Below are 18,717 nucleotides of genomic sequence, written 5' to 3'. Positions count from 1 at the left end.
TCTCAGATGGTTGTTTCACTAAACACAATCAAATGGAAACACTATTGGAAATCTCTCAGCTGTTGCTCTCAGATTTTCTGGAGATACCAGTATGTATGATTCTGCAAAAAGCCACAAAACCTTTCATTACAGTGTCCTCACAGTGGGACCGGCTTCAACGCCTTCCCAGTGCGGAAGCCGGGGTCATTCACCGAAAGAGCCTGCAGCCCCCCTGCAGCCCTTCCCTTGGGGCTCCCACCTCCCCAGCTCCAGGACACCTCCCAGAGCCCTTCACCAACCCTCTCACCAGGTGCTAGAAGAGGGTACTGCTGTAGATCTCCTCTCCCTGTCCGTAGCTGAATGCTTGGCTTATACTTTCCAGCTCCTTCCCGGCAGCTGCAGCTTCCCTGGCTGCTCTGACTAAATTGCTGGGAAATTTTAATGATTCCCTGACTGAAGGAAATGATTCCCTAGTGATTGAAGGAAAGCTCTTGGACTAGGGGAGCATTAGAACCAGGGCTCCCCAAAGAGCAGCAGCCCTCCCAGGACACCTTGCGTATCACAGAAAATTGCAGACAGGGTATCATGACCGCCATTCCTAACATTTCACATTAAAATGCTTTAATGATCATCCTGCAGTGCCATCACAAATGATGGCTAAGCTTATTTGTTGCTCTCTCAACACTGTTCTGTGCTTTCCTTTCATGAAAGAACAGTTCCCTAAATCAACACTTTCAGAAGCACTTAATCTTGCTAAGAGCTATACACATACCAGGAGGCAATCTTTGCCCTGATTTATTTTCATGTAGAAATTTTTCTGCCATTTAAAGTGCAAGCTGGAAAAAAGACACTGTCTTTACAACACAATAAACTGTCTTGAAAAAAACAGAACATGCAGACTTTGTTCTGAGATTTATGTGGCCTTTATTATGTATGGAATGTAGAAGATTATTTCAGATAATTTATTATATAGGAACTTCAGGAAAAAAAACATGCTATTCACCTCAGGTACAGTAGCCTTTTGGAAGAGGAGTGATAGTTCTCCCACTTCTCCTCCATGTTGTTTGGGTTTTGTTATTGTTGTTGTTGTTGTTTTTCACCTGGCTTTAAAAGTAGAGGAAGATGTTCTAGATCACATTTTGTATTCACACGATAGAACAGCACCAGTGCCACAACCAGTGTGACACAGATTCTTCTGCTGAAGAATCTGACTTCTGCGGGTGATCAGGACAGTGCTGAAAGACCAATCCCAAATGGATGCTTCCTCCTCAGGAAGCTCACAAATGCAAACAACAGGCTTCATGCCTGAGTACAAGCCGAGAGGGCCTCCGTTTGTAAAGTTGCCTTGTTTTTCTAGTCTTCAGAATGAGGAGAGGCCATTCCTTCTTTTACATCGCTCAGAAATGACTGATGAGTTTGTAAGATATGTCTGCACCTGACATAAACACCAGAGGAGAAGGATTCGGGCTGGAGAAGAGAAGTGTTAGCACAGAGGCTGGGGAATGGCGCTTGGGAGAGAGCTAGAGGGGAAGAGCTGATGGGAAGGATCCGCCAAGGACAACTGCTGGGGTGCGGAAGGGCTGACAGCCGGGGCAGGGCTGAGCAGAGTGCCCTGCTGGCTGGAGAGGGGGGGCTGGGGGTGCCTGCGGAGCAAGCCTGGGGGGTGCTGGGGGGGAGGATGGTCAGCTTGCGGAGAGACGGGGGGGTGTCTGAGCACAGAGAGAGGGGTGCTGGGGTGGGGTGCCGGGGAGGGCTGGTCGGGGTTGGGTTCCAGGGTTGGGTGTCCGGGTTGGGTGCCAGGGTAGGCTGGCTGGGGTTGGGAGCCAAGGTGGGGGTGCCAGGGAAGGCTGAGTGAGGTTGGGAGCTGGGGTTGGGTGCTGGGGTTGGGTGCCACGGTGGGGGTGCCGGGGCAGGCTGGGTGAGGTTGGGAGCTGGGGTTGGGTGCTGGGGTTGGGTGCCGGGGCTGGGTGCCGGGGTTGGGTGCCGGGGTTGGGTGCTGGGGCTGGGTGCCAGGGTTGGGTGCTGGAGCTGGGTGCTGGGGTTGGGTGCTGGAGCTGGGTGCCGGGGTTGGGTGCTGGGGCTGGGTGCCGGGGTTGGGTGCCGGGGCTGGGTGCCGAGGCAGGGTGCCGAGGAGGGCTGGCCAGGGCAGGGTGCTGAGATTGAGTGCCAGGTAGGGCTGGCCAGGGTGGGGTGCCAGGGTTGGGTGCTGGTGGCGGTGCCGGGGCGGGGTGCCGGGGTTGGGTGCCGGGGTTGGGTGCCGGGGCTGGGTGCCGGGGTTGGGTGCCGGGGTTGGGTGCCGGGGCTGGGTGCCGGAGCTGGGTGCCGGGGCTGGGTGCCGGTGCCGGGGCTGGGTGCCGGGGTTGGGTGCCGGGGCTGGGTGCCGGTGCCGGGGTTGGGTGCCGGGGCTGGGTGCCGGTGCCGGGGCTGGGTGCCGGGGTTGGGGGCCGGGGTTGGGGGCCGGGGTTGGGGGCCGGGCCGGGCCGGGCCGGTGGCGGTGGCGGTGGCGGTGGCGGGGCGGGGACCGGCACATTCCGGGCAGGCGCACTGGGCGGCGCGGGGCGGGGGCGGCAGTGGCAGTGGCAGTGCGCGCTCGGCGGCCATGGAGGCGGCGGGGCCGCAGGCGGGCCCGGGCCCTGCGGCGGAGCCGCGGCCGGGAGCCGAGGAGATAGACATGTCCCTGGGTAGGTCCGGCGGGGCGGGGGTCCCTGCTCGGGCGGGGGAGGGGGGCGGCGGGGCCGGGGCCTGCGCGCTCGGGGGGGGGCGAGGGGCTGGTTTGTGGGTGAGGAGCGCGGGGTGGCCCCGCAGCGCTGGTGCCCCCCGGTAGCCCCGCACCCGGCCGCGGTGGAAGGGGGCCGGGTAGAAAAAGGTTAAGAAATAGCCAGGGATTGGGGGATTTGGGGGGTGGGAATGGCGGCTTCAAACCCATCTCGGTGCTTTGCTGGCAGCACCCCTTAATTTTGGGGGGGGGAGAGACTTAATCGCCGCGGGCTGGGAGAGTCTTACTTAAACGATTCCTCTGGTGAAATAAAGGTATGAGCCATACCCGCGGGTGCGCAGGCTATTTATAGCTGCTCGCTCGTGATGCTCGCCATTCCTCTGGCACTGGGTATGTGAACTGTGCATAAACAACTGCCCTTTTATCAGCTCCGAAGGCCTGGACTCCAACGTGTGGACGGTTGGTCTTGGTGGATTATCGTGTTGACATCTCTGCTGTGGAAGGAAAGTCCACCATCACCTTTTATTATTGAGTCAGCTTCCTAACCAAAACCTTGTGTCATTTCTTCCCAGCAATGAGCCACTTGTCAGGAATAGCAGAACATTTTCCACTGTAAACTTAGTTTGATCTCTTGGCTGACGCACCCTTATTTTAATGGTGCTATGAGGATTTACAGCAATAGCGGGTCCCTAATTTTTCATTTAGCCTTTTCCCATGGTGTCGCAGACCCTTTTTCTGTTTGCTGACATGCGATACTCCCTTTGCTTTTGCTCTCCCTTAGTGCTTCCCTTGATCTTGTGGTCCACCTCCAGATTCAATCCAGAATATACCTCACTCAGAGCAGAAGAGAGAATTGGAAGGCAAGAGCTCTGGTGAAGAACTGATACTTTTACTGTCAGGTGCTTGTTTCTGTGCTTTCAGATATGTTGGGCCTTACTTGAGTTAGCAGGTGGCAACTGCAGGAGTTATTGTAAAGCTGCCCTGATCTAATTCTGTCCTGAGGGCGTAAGGGTACCTTAAATGACCTCTTAGGATCCCTTCCAGCCTCACATAGTACTCCATTACACTGCTCTGTTAACCCTATCATATTTACAGGCACGAAAGACAGGGTCACAACACATACACAAAGAAAAAAAGAAACTGAAAGGTGACAGGATGAGCACCTGAGCATTCATCTCCTTTCCATTCCTAGCAAGCTCTACCTTGCACTGTAGATAACTCACCCGCGGGTGCCTGCGTCCATCTCCCTGCAGAGCAAGCAGGGATGCTGTCGATACGCTTCAAAGCAGCCTGTGCCCCAAATAGCACATGTCCCAAAGGCACACTTAGCTGAGAACATGAGCACATTCATACCAAGAACGTCGCCCAGCCTCTCCCCGCGTGCTCTCTTCCTGGCAGACTAGATACAGAAATCACAAAAGCAGTCACGCAGCCTATTCTTACATCTGCTCTTATTTGTTTTCCCTGGGGTTTGTATTAATTTGAACACAGGAGTTTCGTGATAGAAAATGACAGGAGGCAAGCGCTGGGGGTTTGATGTGCTGTTCCTGATAATCGCCCACTGAAAGCTAATGGCACTTATGTGCTTCCACTCCAGTGATTCGTTAAGGATCTGGAGTAGCCACTGCCTGGGAAAAGGCCTGCTCTGGACGCTTCTTTCCTTGATAATTTGTTAAAGTAAAGTTAAAACATTCTGCTTGGAGCTTAATAGATGTGGCTTTATTACTTGAGAAGTATTTGCTGGAGGTTGGAGGTTAAAAGAAGAAACTGTTGGAAAATATGAGGAAAATTAATAAGGGGATGTCCCTTTGCTTTTGCTTTTCTTCTTCCTCAGAACAGCTTAAATTAAGAGGATTCCCTTGATGTCAGACCAGCTCGATTCATTGAGAACTGAGGGGCTTTGAGCTGTTTCTTCATAGAGCTCTGCATCTGAAGTAGTTGGTGTGTGGTCCAGATACCTCGACTTCCAGTGCCGTCTTTTAAAGAGTTAAAACCACTTGTTCAGAATGGGCAGGAGCTTTCAGAACCCTGTCAGGTATACTCTGGGTACTGCAGGTGGATCGACACTTCCCTCTGTGTCCCGTGTGCTCTGTGGTAAAACAGCGTTTCAGTGCGGCTCAGGGGGTGTGCGGCTGGTTATGGCAGCAGAGCCAAGGGAAGCGCCCGGGGCACTTGCCGGGGTCCAAACTGGTGAAGCACAGTGGCAGAATGTCCTTGGGAGAAATTTTGTGATGTTTCCTCAGTGCTACTAAAATAGTTTTAAACCAAAAGTGTCTAAATCACAGGGAAAATAATCGGTTATTTCAGGCTCTGCGCCTTGGGAGCTGCGTTTGGATGGTGGCTTGCAAAGAAAGTGAGAAGCATCTTGCAGTTCATGGAGGAGCTCAACAGAGCGCATTTTCAGAGTGGCCTCATGAGAAGTTTGGCCGAGGGGAGTCCTGGGGCATTGGCAGGACATCCTGAGTTCGTTTTGCTGCATTCAGGCTGGTTTATACCCCTTTTGTGGTGGGGCGGCCGTGGGAACTCAGGGGTGTGAGGCCTGGTCCCAGTGCTCTGCAGCAGCATAGGGGCTGGCTGGTTGACCCCCCCGTTCCCATCTGCACAGAGCTGGGCAGGGCTCCCAAAATATCTCACCGCTGCTGGCAGCGGGGCCAGCGTGGAAACTGCAGTGCTGCGTTCGACGTGAAGCGTGAGGGCCGGTTCCCTTGGTGCGGTGCAGGCAGGTCTGTACGGGAGAACCCAAGGTTTGCAGGGGAGAGCTGGCGTCCCCTGTGCAGTCCTCTTGGATTTGGGATATCCTCCCTCTCTGCCTCACCTGACAGCGGCAGGAGCTAATAGGTTCTTGCTCTGTGGTTGGCACATCCTTACCCAACTGTTCTTCGATTAGCTATATTGGGTAATTAAGCAGGAGCATCTACCCCAGATAGTCATAAAATCAAGAGGTGAGTCCTGAAGATTATGGAACTTAAAATACAAAGTACCGCTGATATTCATTGTGCATGTTTAATCTATTTGCTTACTAGTTTTTCAGCCATAGAGTTTTACTGCTTCAGGCTTCATCTCGTACCACTGCGGGCTAGAAACTTGCTTTGTTTTTTCGAAGCACTGAGGGGAGACATGCAGGTAGCTGACTCCAGGAGATTGGAATTGAAAGGAAACTGTCCTGCAGCAGCCTGGTGAACCCTGAGTGTTTGCAGGACCATGATGGCCCTTTTCTTGACAGTGTGTGAGCGAGATTCCTTCCCCACAGCCCTCATGTTGCAGCCTTTGCTGCACCAAGCTTCAGTCCTCCCCTTTACAAATTTAGGATCGAAGGGGATATTCACCCCGCTTGTGTTTGCATGACACTTGAATAGCATTTGTGTTGTTTTTAGATCAGGGACATGTTCTCTGCATGGGGCAGTGCCCATGCCCCACACATGGCAGGGGGAGCCCTTGGAGTGGCTGCCACAGCCTGGGTGCACCCGTGGGTGCTTCTGCTCCTTTTCCCCCCTTTGACCACCTCTGCCACAGCCTCCCAAGTTAGACCTTCTCAAAAAATGTTCCCTGCCCAGCACTGAGCTGCCAGTGCCCCTACAAAACCATATTCCCTTATGCTTGTGGGAAATCTGTAGTATCGGATCCCTCGGTGGATCCCTGCACGTGGTGGATATGTGCCGGATGGTAGCACATTTTTAAATAATTCGCTGTGCTCTAATCTCCAGCTGGCAGGAGCCAAGTAAACTGGCCGTATACTTTCTGAGCTAAGCTTAATCTTTTATTGTCCAGCCAGCGTAGCTCGCAGAACCGCAAGCTCCATTTTTACCGCAGACACTTGCAAGCACCAAAAGTGGGAATCACTGTTGGTGGAAAGTGCAGGTTTTATGGGTTTCCCCTTTGTGATTTCCATCTAGATGACATCATAAAACGCCACAGGAAAGAGCAAACAGATGCCAGCACCGCAGGGGAGAGGCGAAGGCAGCAGGTCAAGAACAGGAATTTGGCGTATGGGTACGGGCGGCCTCGTTTCCACGCCTGGATGCAGAGGAATTTGCAAGGTAGGTGAGTGCCTTGGGACAGTGGAGGCTTGCCAAGCTGGAAAACACATTTGTGTAACAAAATGCATCTCTTAAATCCTTCTCCTGTCTAATTCCTGTGTGCGTATAAGATGTGCTCGGGCTGTGAATAGCTCTTCTCTCTGCAACAATGGAATATCAGGGCCCTTTCAGAGCATAAATTCATCCATTTCTCTCCCTTCCACCCTCTCATGAATTACTAATTCAAAGTGACTTAATATCTATTCTCTATTCCCTTTTGGCTTTGCATATTTTAATTATGCCTCTTCCTAATCCTCCTTTTCCCAGAACGCACTTAAATTACCCCTTCAGTAACTGTCTTTGATAGCTCAGTTATTGGAGCTAATTTGTCACTTTGCCAACCATGCTATTTTTATGATGAGGTTTTTTATAATACCGAGTGATCACACACTAATCTGTGTTTGGTTCCACTAGCTTCTATCTACAAAACCAAAGTGATCTGCTGCATGAAATGCTATCTCTATCAAAATGGTGCTTTTTTTTTTAAAAAAAAAAATACTGCTATATCACTTCATTGAAGATTTTAGTGACATTTTGCAGCAATGTCTTTACAGTCTTCCCTTGGAGTGCCAGTGGCACATCAGGACAGTGGGATTGCTCAGAGCAATCCTGCTTGTGTCCAATCTGCCTCCCACTCTCATCTTCTCGGTCTCCACCACATATTGCCTTACCAGGAATCGTTCCAGTTCAAAACAGAATGCCCTTTGCAAATTGATTTTTCTGTCAAAAGCACAGGTTTTGATATTCTTCCACACTTAAGCGACTACTGCATGCGGAGTCAAATAAATTGAACAAAGTATTTCTTTTAGCTATTCCTTAGAATGGAGATCTTTTCATTTATAGAATTATTTCTGCTAGTCTTAGTATTTCGTAGGTTTTAACCGAATCTGATTTCAGTCCTGCCAAGTGCAGAGACCCGCCGTGCTGTGTGGTGCTGATGTCAGTGGCAATTTTGGGAAGCTCAGCACGACTGGGAAGTTAGCCCGTAATTCTTCAGGGGCTCATTTCACTTCAGTCTCTGCTGAAGTGCAGTCCCTTCTGGGCTGAGAGTGATAACCATTATCAAAATGACAATCAGAACAGCCTAGCACTGTAATAATGACAGAGGATGGAGAAGGCTATTATGCTGATTAAACCAGCAAGAGAATTCATGCAAGCAATGTGCTGTTATCCCTCTTGGAATATGAATTAAACCATCTCACCAGTGGGGCGATGATGATTTTTAATGACAAGAAATTTGAATTTCAAATCTCCTTGGAAAAAGAGTCTGTCAGACATTGGGCCTTCTCTCCAAACTGGACTTGCTGGGCAGAAGGTGCCTCTTGGCCAACCCAGGTGTGCGCAGCACCAGGCTCTGAATGTGCACCCAAACACGGTGGGGGTCCTCCCCAGCTGCTGATGCCGTGGGGTTTTATTCAAATGTTCTTTCAGTAATAAATACCTGCCAGACTTTTTTGCAGAGATGGAGCCTCCCATCTGCCACACTTCAGGATACACATGACAGACCGAGGCCTTGGTCCCCAGCTGGTGTACACGGGGTCCCCCCTCGGAGACTGATGGCCCCGTCGTTAGTTATTTACACTGGCTGAGGTGTGCCTGAGCGCACCGCTGAGCAGAGGCTCTCTAATAGGAACTGACTGACATGGGCATGATTTTCTAGTCAGAGCTGCCTTTTGCATCAGTCCCTCCCATTGCACCGATGAAATAAATGCCCAGGAAAAGCAGCTGAGCTCAGTCTGTCTTGCTGCAGAGGAGGTTGCCCTCTCCAGGGTGCAGGAGAGATGTGTTGCAAGGCTTGGTGGCCCACGGGAGAGTGGTCTGACAAACAGGCCAGAGAGAAGGACAAGCCCAGGGTGGCTGTTGAAGGGAGCAAGAAAGGGAAAAACAAACTGGAGGGACAGAACCGAGAGGTGACAAAGGGCCATTAAACACAGCGAGACCACATCTGATCAAAAAGACACAGATTGCCAAAATGCAGATGTTTGTGGGGGGAGGGACATTTACACGTCTGCACATCTGAGGTGAGAGGGCATCGTTTGCAAAGAAAATAACTACTGGCCCCACAGAGCTTGTGAGCATTTTTGCAGGTGTTCCCAGGCAGCACCTCTGGCCGACGGGAGCGAGGCACCCCGACGTGCTGTCCGGGAGGTGCTTCCCACGAGCATGCCCTGGTGCCCTTTTGCTTTCGAGGCAGAGCAGCTCAAACCACCTTCCCTCGTATTCCAGTGTAACCAGCACACGGTTGGCACCGACCAGCGTTCCACCCTGGGGCTGGAGCCTTCATTAATCACTGTGGTGGTGGCCCCTGACAGCGCTGTCACCTCTGCCTCAGAACACCTCATGTCTAATTGCTCCGAGTCATTATGAATTGCTGTGAAGTAGGAATCGATACAGGATCAATACGTGTGTCTAACTGCTCTGTGGTTTGTATCGGTGAGGTTCTGCTCTATGGGCCGGGGTTTAACCCCACTCTTGCTGCTCACGGCCACGCACCGCTTTATGCCTGATTTATTCACCCCTCTGACTACGTGTGCACATTTCACTGGTATAGTGACTCAGGAAATGTCTACTTCATTATGACTACAGGAGTTTATCATGTGGAGTAATTGGGCTTTAATGCACTCGCTGTGCCTGTGTCTGACAGAGTGCTTCAGCACACTTCAAAATCATAAACAGGCTTAGGGGAAAGCGTTAAATGCAAGATGGGCTGTTGCTGTGTATGTCCTGTGCAGTTACATAACACAGCAGCAGAAGGTGCCCCCTTCAATATATGCAGTAAGTAAGGATATGTCAAGCTGGAAAAAAAAAAAAAAAAAAAAAATATATATATATATAAATTATGGTCCAGTCTTCACCCATCTAGTGCTCAAATGTAGGCACTCAGAGCCATTCCAGGTTGCTGTGGGGTTGGCTTTCTGATGATTGAGTCATTTGCATATCTGTATCAAAAGGCTTCTTCCATTTCCCAGTGAATTCATAGCAATGTGAGCTCTGACAACAGATTGACAGGTTTCCTGATGTGAGTGTTCCTGCCTTTATGAGGAATCAGAATTGCGGAAGGCTTTCCTGCTCTGTATTCTTTCAAATCAAATAAAGTGTTTGTCAGTCCTACCTATAATAAGAATGCTAATGAGACATTGGAAAAATAAATTATTTAATATTCTGCAAAATTAATTTACTTTCCTGGAATAAATTAAATGTCCTTCTTACATCACTATTTATATAGATACTCCTATATCATAATAAGTTAACCTTGTAATCCGTTTGTAAACCTGCAATTATAAATCACGTTTTGAAGGATGCTAAAATAAGAGTTTCTTTGCATAGGACCTAACCGTTTTAGAAGAGGGTTTGGACAACAGCAATACAATCGGAGACAATTCAGGAATACTGTGCCCGGTCCCAGGAGAAGAGCAGCTGCTGCATTAAATGGAGTGAGCCCTTTAAATCGCCAGGCATCAGCTCAAGAGGTAAGGGGGGTAACAAAGGTACAGCTGTTCCCAAATGTCATGTAAAAATCTGTTGGATTTTATGATCCTGGATTACCCCAAAGAACAATCTACATAAAAAATTTACCGACACTATCTTCTGTGTGCCTGTGCGTAGCATTTGTATGCATAGCTGAGTACAGACACGTATACATATAAAATAGCAATTTTCCAGTTGGTTTTGTAAGTTTATGACTTGGCATAATTTTGATGAATCAATTCCCTTGGGTTTTACAGAAAAGATTTTTAAAAAATGTGTTCTTAAAAGATTTTTAGATATTTCCATAAAAACAAACTCCATGCCATCTCATCTTACTGTTATCATTTAGAGGAGATATGTTAAGATTCACCATTATTTACCCTCCACCCAGAGCATTTTCCAAGGTCCAGTGAAGTCAAAGGACAGCCTGTTGTTGACTTAAGGTGACTTTGGTTCAGAGACATACTTTTCACTAACAGGTGGGTATCCCCCCCGCACGAGACACTGATTCCCAGTACTGTGACAGCCATGGGTCAGACTGCCCATGTGCTTCAGTGTAAAATGCATTTTTTTTCATTCATGGCTTTCCCTTTTTTAAATTTAAATGTTTAGGTCTTGTCTCTGCTCAAAAACACTTTTAAAAAAAGATGAAAATATTTCATTTGCTTTCTGAGTTATTTTTAAGACTCAAGAGATGGGAAGGAAGGTACGTGGTCAGCGTTAAAGTAATTCTTACAGCTTTCTTCTGAGCGTCACTAATACTAAACTGGCTTGGTGTAGAAAGTGGAAATCAAGCAAGTCCTCTGCGAGAGGGGGTTGGTTTCTTCCACACTGATGGAAAGACAATCAAATAGGAGGGCACATATGCTCAGCAAGCTTTTAAAAAACCACCAAAGTGGCGAACATGATGGCACATTTAATGGCTGTGTCCTGGGGGTCTGAATAAGAGAGCCCTAAACTGAGCGTGCGTGTGCGTGGAGTGTGGTTATTCCTGACAATAAAGACTGCGATGACTCAGATAGTGAATGTGGCTGGGTATGAACGGAAAGTAATAAGCAGTTGCTAGGAGGCATAATTCTATGGTAGCTTCCATTTTGCAGAAATAAACCAAGTGGGAAGAATGTGGAAACACATCTCAGTTACTGGGTAGTAACAGTGATGGTGGTTGTCCCACAGAAATAAATGGGACAGAGTCTGTGGCGGTTTGCTGAGCGACTGCAGGAGGTCTGAGGGGTCTTCTGATCTGCCTCGTGCTTCAGGGCTTGGACTTGGCAGCGTACGAGACCAAACAGGAGAGTCAATGACCAAAAAGAAACCTGAGCAAAGCTATAATGCTTGGCTTGTGTGAGATATGCTCTCCGTGGACTAATTTTTTTTGGTACTTCTGCCCCATTAGAATGAAACATTCTTCCTGGTACTTGTAGTTTCACGCCCAGGAACTGAGGCACGCATACTGGTTGTTGACAACGGTGTATATTAAGTCTAAATTTGAGACCACAGCAACACTGCTCGGTGGAAATATTCCTGCCATAGATACAAAAGACCATGGAAGTGACCAGGTTTTAATAGGTTTAGCGAGGAATCTGTTTCCTGTCGAGAAAGTATCAGAGGAGAAGGGAAAAAAAAAAAAAAAAAAAAAAAGCACTTGCAGAGCAGGGTTGCTCTGTTGCAAGACTGCAGAAGTTGCAAAGGAAAACTAGTTGGGAATGAGAATACAGGGAACGCAGAGCACACAGCGCGGGGCTGAGCCCCCCCCGGTGAAGCAATTGCAAGTGGCACCGAGTGTGTCTGAGAGTGGCGAGGGAACCGCTGCGGTGTCAGCAACCGCCACCTGCACGTCAGAGCAGGCTGGCTTTCCCTCCGGACAGAACCAAAGAAAATGCCAGATAAATGCACCGGCTTTCCAGGCCGTGGCAGCGGGGGGGGGGAAGCCCAGTCGCCTGCTGTCGCTCCCGCTCAGTCCCGGTGGCAGGGGCTGAGCTCTCGCCTGCTCTTTCAGGGCGACCAGAGCAGCGATGCTTTCTCCAAAAGCAGCAGCGGTGGGCAGCCAGAGGGACGGCGACGGCCACCCCCCGGCCCCAAGAGATTCAGAGCAGCTGCTGCCAGCACCCACGCCCCAGGGAGAAGGTAAAATCTTTGGTAACTTGGGGTTTTTTGGGGTTTTCAGCGATGGCTTACGCGGCTCCTGGGGCTCCGCTCTCGGTCTGTGCCAGCTGGGAGTGGCTACGCGCGCGCGCTCATGTAGGGTGAGAAAAACACCCCTGGGTATGTTAGGAAAGCACCTGGAAATAAAACAACCTTGTGCTGATAGTTAACAATTCAGATATTAGATCTGTAATTTCATTTTAGAAAGCACAGAAAATATGACCTTTGTGTTTTTATTAAACTCTGTCACTTTGGGGAAAGCTTTTGAATGGTGAAGTAGCATTTCTTTTCATAAAGGCAGAAATACAGGTTCTGGCTGCAAGGGACAGGCAGGGAGAGGGCGTCTGTCCCGGTGAGGGGTGGCAGAAGCAGACGCTGTGCCCCAGGAGCTGGGATGAGGGCAGGCTGCTGGGCGCCGGGCACAGGCTTGCTGCAGGTCTCCTTGCAGTCCTTGTGTTCTCCGAGCTCCAGAGGAAGCTCCGTTGCAATCCCCTCTTTCTCTGCTCTGAGTAGAGCAGGGACTGAACGACCTCCAGAGGTCCCTTCTGACCAGTTTTTTTTTCTGCGATTTTCTTACTTTTTTTTTTTTTTTTTTTTTTTTTTTTTTTTTTTTTTTTTTTAAAATGAGCGGAGTTCAGAACAAAGACGGGCTCTTGTTTCATTCGAGCAGAAAAAGAGTTCCTCAGAAATCCTTTACTGACAGAAAACCCTGTTGGGCTGAACATGGTAACACACAGCCTCCTTTGCTTCTCATACTGTTTTCTAATACCACACTGGGTTAGGTATTTCAGCATTAAACTTTAGGAGAGACCTGGCATCACACTCACCTCACCTATGTCCTTTTCTCTCTCATCCTTTACCAGCCAGCCTTTCCTGCTAAACAGAGGACCAGCCTTCCAGCAGGAGCGGGTGCAGCAGCGGTTCTCCAAAGCAAACTTTCAGAGAGGGGTCAGTATCGAGACGTTTTTTTTCTACAACCTGCTGATGGTGACAAGCCTTCAGTTTTACCAGCCTTTGCCCAGTTGAATCTTTGCTTCCAGAAGTAACTGGGAGAGATGGATGACTTTGGCAATGAATATATTCCTAGGAAAGTATTTGCAGGACAGGCTTTTAATGCAGCTTAATATTCTGGCAGCAGGAAAATAAAATCTGGGCAGGTATAAAAGTAAGTCTTGCAGCTTATACAGCAGCACAAACAAGGCAAAGTAAAGCGACCCCATAAAGATCACTGTGCCAGCAGAAGACCCAAAATTAGCAAATTTCTTGACAATGTGCAAGGAAAGAGCTATTCAGATACACCAAATGAAATACTGGAAAAGGAATTGTTGTTTCTGAGAGCTAACTCTTTAAGTCATTTTTTTAAAAATATATTTCACAGCAGATGGATGCTAATGGAGAGGGGAAACCACCAAGGATGAGAAGGTAATTGGTGAACAAAGGCACGCTGCAGACACGACATGCTCTTTCACACTCGAATCGAAACTGGATGCGTCTCCCTGTCTCGGCAGGTGGCAAGTGAAGCCCAGCCCTGGAGCAGTTCTGACGGTTTCTGTGGCTAATCCCCAGGCGGGCCAGACCAGCGCGTAAGTAAATGAGGTGACTAGTTAGGATGGGAGCCCTACAAAAGCCACTGCAAATCCCTTTAGCGTTACGGCAGCTTCGCCGCTTCTATAAGGAGCGTGCAAAGAATGGTTCAGACCCCTGGGCTGAACTGGGGCAGCTGCAGGACCCAGCACCCAGCCAGGGCCAGGAAGAAGGGTGGGTGAGGGTGCTCGGTATGTCCTGGGCTCAGAGGACACCCCACGGTAACCTTGATGTGACGCAGCCCCCGGTGCTGGAACTCTGCCTACACAGCAGCTCTCCTGGCAGCCTTTAGACTCAGCCACGCTGCCGTGAGACACGCCACGGGACGTGCGGGGCACGCGGGTGCCTCCTTCACTCCTTGCTGGCTCGCAGACAGTGGGAAGCAAGCTGCCTTCGCATCCCGAGTGACCGCAGGCGTGTGCTCTCCCCAGGCCCGGATCCAAGCGCCCGTTCCTGCGAAGCCGGAGGCCCCCGCCGCGGGCGGCCAAGCCCCAGCCCAAGGGGGTGCTGCTGAGGTTCAACTTCCGTGCGATGGCCAACCAGGTAGAGGATTGTCGACGGGACAGGCGGCACCTTGTACCCTGCAGCAGCCCTGCCACTAAGCTGTTAACGTCACGCTCAGGTTTTGGGGGCTGCCGGTTGGGTTTACCTAGCATAACCCAGGAGGAAGGTCCCCTAGCCATGCTGGCTGGGTTGCTCACCACACTGAAGGCGCCCGAGAAGACTGCTCAGCAATTACAAACTCAGCCCAATTTTCCCCAGTCTGTTGGCCCCTCTTGGCCTGTCCATGCACTCGCTTGGAGCAGGGAGATTCTGCTTGTGAGCAGCCCTGGCTAGGGGGGACCATTTTGCTCTCGGTGCTCCCCACTCCTCAGAGGTACACAGCACTTCTGGGCTTTGCTCTCTCTCTGCTTTGGTGACCTTCTCAGTGCCACATTTTTCGCTGAAGTATGGCCCAAGAGCCCCTGGGCAGGTCAGAAATCCTGCTCCAACCTTCTTCATTGCCGGTGTTTCTTGTCTGGACGGTTTGGTTTTACTTGATGCCTTGTGCTCAAATGCCATCTGCTTGCTCCTGTTCTTGCTGAGGATGCCCGGTGTCTTGGGGCTGGGCGCTGCTTGGAGTTTTTCCAGCCACACACAGTCTGTCAAGCTCCTTGTCTCCGTGTGCTGAGTGATTTAATTGACTAACTGGCTGTGAAGCACCGTTCTGACTGATGGGCTCTAATCAATACCCTGCTACAACTTTGGCCGTGCTTTGCCACGAGATGTGGGACTGACTCGCTCTCCCTTTCCCCTGCAGACCAGCCTGACAATGGATGAGAGGTTCTCTGGTCTGAGGAATAAGAGGCGCTTTGCAGCAGCCAGGAGCGCCGGCCGGACAGTCACCATGCCTTAGCACCACATGCTTATCACAGGGACTGCCCGTAACAGTCCAGGCCCCGAAACGGGCAGCTCAATAAAACTCGGTAGATTTCCTCTGAGATATAGCTAATTTGGCAATGTGCCGTCTACTTCCTTACGTGCAGAATGAGTGAGCGATGGAGGGCAGGGATGAGGCAGGACGAGAGTAGAGGCCGAAGCCCGGGGCAGGTGGGGTGTGAGCGGGGCGGTGGAGCGGGATGAGCAGAGATGGGTTTGCTGGGAGCGCTCTGCCGGGGAGCCGCGGGGGTGGCACCGGCCCTGTCCCCCCAGCTAGGGCACCCTGTGCTGCCCGGGGTGACTCCTGCGAGAGCGGCGGGGGGGGGGGGGGGGGGGGGACCAGCTCTGAGCCAAACCTGTGGAGCCTTCCCCGTGTTGCCCCTCGGGCGGGACAGGGGTGAGGACACTGTCCCTGCCCGGGGGGGAGGCAGAGCGGGGAGGGGAGCGTGTGCGGGGCTGAGGGCCGTGCCCGGCGGTGCCACCAGCTCCAGCTGCTCACGTTCCCCAGCGTCCACCTAATCGCCCGATTCGTTGTGCGTGCAGGCATCTCTTCCCCGGAGGTTTGCAGTGTAAGACCCCTCTCCATCCTGAGAATGTCTCCCTCTGCCGCGATAGTCAGGCCTGAGCACATTTCTCTTTGGTTTGCCGTGCTGTTCTGACTGCTGCTGCGGTTGCAGGGACGGGGTGAGACGTGCCGTGCCGAGCCACCGGCGTGACTGTCCTTGGCGGGGAGCACAGAGGCGGGCTGCCCCAGCTCGAATCGGGTTTCCCAGTGCTGCAGTAGTTCTGCATTAGGGATTTCGTAGGTGCAGCTCCACCCGTGCTCAGAGCAGCGGCGTAACCGAACTGGCAGCTGCAGGAGGGAGGCCAGGCTCTACAGCAGCCCGATAAATACTGGCTGAGATGTTAATGAGTGGGGTCTAGACCTTTGTGAAGGAAGCCCTGCAACAACCGTGAGTCACTGATCCATTCTCCACCCCTGGCTGCAACCCAGCACTGAATGCACTGGACACAGCCTGTTACTGGGCTCTAAGCTATACTTATTAAAGTAAATATGTGATAGACTGCTTTACATTTTACACCAAGCGTCTTTAACAAGTGACTGGACTTGGCGTTGGTTTTACGGGAATGTGTGAAATGTTGTTAGTTGACAAAGCCTTGATGTACGAGTCCAATGCACTGAATAAAAAACTAACCTGTCAAATGTTATGTCCGGTTATTTCCCTTCCTTCAACAGGCTTTTGGTGCAAGTTCAGCCTCTCGGCATGGCACAGTGTGCGTGGCGCTTGGGGGAGCGGGCACTGGCCTGGCCGTGCAGGCAGTCTGCTGCTCACAAAGCATGCTCCAAAGCACAGCCAAAGCAGTGAGATGTTTGCAGTAGGTATTTTGTAAAATCTGTGCTGTGATCTCTTTTGCCTTTAACATTATCAGCTAAATTATCAGAGCAGACCCGGCCCTCAGGATGTCCAAAGTGAAGCAAGCGCAAACTGACTTCCAGGTTAATGAACTTGGAAAAAGGCATCACCCTTCATGCAAATAACCTGGCTGTCGTGGAAGATGAACAAGAAACACCTTCACAAATGGCCGTGTCCCTGATTTCAGTTGCACCTTCACTATAAATAGTGACAAAAGATGGCAGACTCGCTCAGAAAACCTGATCACATCTTAAACCAGGTTGCAAAGGGCTGGAGCCTCTCCGTCCTGAAAGAGCAGCTGAGTGTGCAGCATTGCCTTGGTGTTCAGAGCACGCCCTGATGCTATTCTCCAAATAGATTTCAGCAGTCTGTACCTAACATTTTTTTAGGTATTCCTTCAGTTAAAATTGAGGGCTTAATGATAAAAACTAAACTTTCTAGTTTGATTCCCCCCACAGAGCTGGGTGACTTTGCATGCAGCAAGAGACGAAACAGGCTTTGCGCAGAAGGGCACTGAAGTAGCAAAAAAGCATAACCAGCGTGCTAAAAACATACTGGGAGAGAGCACAGGGTCAGTTCACTCCAACAGGCAAAAAATACCCCTTTCTGCCACAGTACTAAAACCACAGAATAATTATCTCTAAAATTATCCCAGCTGTCATGCACAGGGTTGGCTGCAGCACGGGGCATCTTTGGGGAGGGTGCTTGTGTGCCGCAGTTCGGCGTGCTGCTTCAGCCATCTCCTGGCAGATGTGTTTGTCCAGTGGGGCCGTTTCTGACGGTTCCATGGTGGTGCCCAGTGACACACTGGTGGCCTGGTGGTCCCCAACCCGCGAGGGTGGCAGCAGCTGCCTGGTGGCCGAGCCCCCCAGGGAAGGGCAGACGGTGCAACCCAGAAAACATTTTTTACCCTGTTTCAGGCCATCCAAAGCCATCTCCAGGATAACGCCTCTGAGGGTGTCTGAGAGGTTTAAAAATGTAGGAGCAACTGTACAGGGTCAGGAAGGGGTCCCCGGGGGGGTGGGGACACCAGCACACGCGTGTGGCCCCGTCGGTCACTGCGCTGAACCCGCAGCACTGCTGATTTCTTTCTGTAGCCACTTGTTCCGTTGTGTTTAACAGCATTTGGTGGGGCTTTCTTCCACTATTGCTTTTTGCTGTTTGCTTTCTGTCTATCTGTCTGTGCCTCCAAAGGCTGGTATTACAGGTGAATATTCATTCCTTTGCAATTTGTAGACCCGCGCTGTGTTCTCCCTTGCTCACTTTAACTCTAGGAGAAGAGACTCAGTGTATCTACTTGTCCACTGCCTGGAAGCCGATCCGTTCCTCTGGTCACCTTTGTACCTTTGCTGGCTCTGCTGCATCTGCCTGAGGCAGCAGGGCTGAAGCAGACGTGATATGTGAGATGGATTTATAGGAAGACTCTGCTTTGTTTTCTGTTCCTCTCCTAATAATTCCGAACATTCCAGTTGCTTTCTAATCCAGAACAGCCACTTGGAGTGGGAAATGGTAAGGCATGTTTATATTGGTTTAATGAAACAGGTTTCCAGGGAACTTTTTCTGTAGAAGCTGGTCTTGCAGCCTGGTATTTGTGGCAGAGAGGGCACCTGGAAGGGCTGGCTGCGAGAGGATGTGCCCAGGGGTCCACTTTCCCATCTAAGCTGATGTCCAGTGTTTTCTTATCTGTTCACAGGATTTTTTTTTTTTTTTTGATGCTAAAAGCTGCCTTTAATGAGCTTAACAGATAGGGGGTAGAAGGCCAGCTTTCCCCTTTTGTCAGTTCCTGCCGATTTTAGCGTTGGATGACCAGGAAGAGATGTGCACCAGGTTACTCCTCAGTATTTTAGGGCATATATATTGCCAAGCTAGCACAGGGCAGGGCCCCAAAGCGGTGCCCCAGGAGCAGTGTGGCAGT

General features: G+C 50.8%; 1 protein-coding gene across 4 annotated transcripts; it reads left to right on the top strand.

Moving 5' to 3' along the window:
* The first annotated feature begins 2,537 nt into the window (after positions 1-2,537).
* On the top strand, positions 2,538-16,591 carry LOC104360195 (UAP56-interacting factor-like). 4 transcript variants are annotated; one of them, XM_042807353.1, is made up of 9 exons: positions 2,538-2,660; positions 6,589-6,732; positions 10,099-10,241; positions 12,239-12,366; positions 13,248-13,332; positions 13,763-13,806; positions 13,893-13,967; positions 14,400-14,511; positions 15,269-16,591. In XM_042807353.1, exons 1-9 carry the CDS (start codon positions 2,579-2,581, stop codon positions 15,362-15,364), a joined length of 909 nt encoding a protein of 302 aa, XP_042663287.1. In that variant the 5' UTR covers positions 2,538-2,578; the 3' UTR covers positions 15,365-16,591. The 4 variants fall into 4 exon arrangements, with proteins under 4 accessions (XP_042663287.1, XP_042663285.1, XP_042663284.1 ...); XM_042807351.1 differs by having other exon boundaries at positions 13,766-13,806; positions 14,400-15,449; XM_042807350.1 differs by having other exon boundaries at positions 14,400-15,449.
* Positions 16,592-18,717: the final 2,126 nt, after the last annotated feature.

Source organism: Tyto alba, unplaced genomic scaffold, assembly GCF_018691265.1.
Source record: "Tyto alba isolate M040663 unplaced genomic scaffold, T.alba_DEE_v4.0 Super-Scaffold_5, whole genome shotgun sequence".
NCBI classification, from domain to species: domain Eukaryota; kingdom Metazoa; phylum Chordata; class Aves; order Strigiformes; family Tytonidae; genus Tyto; species Tyto alba.
The sequence above is the reverse complement of the archived record's forward strand: the minus strand, read 5'-3'. Positions and strand labels throughout refer to the sequence as shown.

Coding starts and splice junctions, on each gene's coding strand:
- LOC104360195 (XM_042807350.1), top strand. CDS start 2,579: ATGGAGGCGGCGGGGCCGCAGGCGGGCCCGGGCCCTGCGGCGGAGCCG. Junction 2,661..6,588: donor GGAGATAGACATGTCCCTGG/GTAGGTCCGGCG, acceptor ATTTCCATCTAG/ATGACATCATAAAACGCCAC. Junction 6,733..10,098: donor GATGCAGAGGAATTTGCAAG/GTAGGTGAGTGC, acceptor TTCTTTGCATAG/GACCTAACCGTTTTAGAAGA.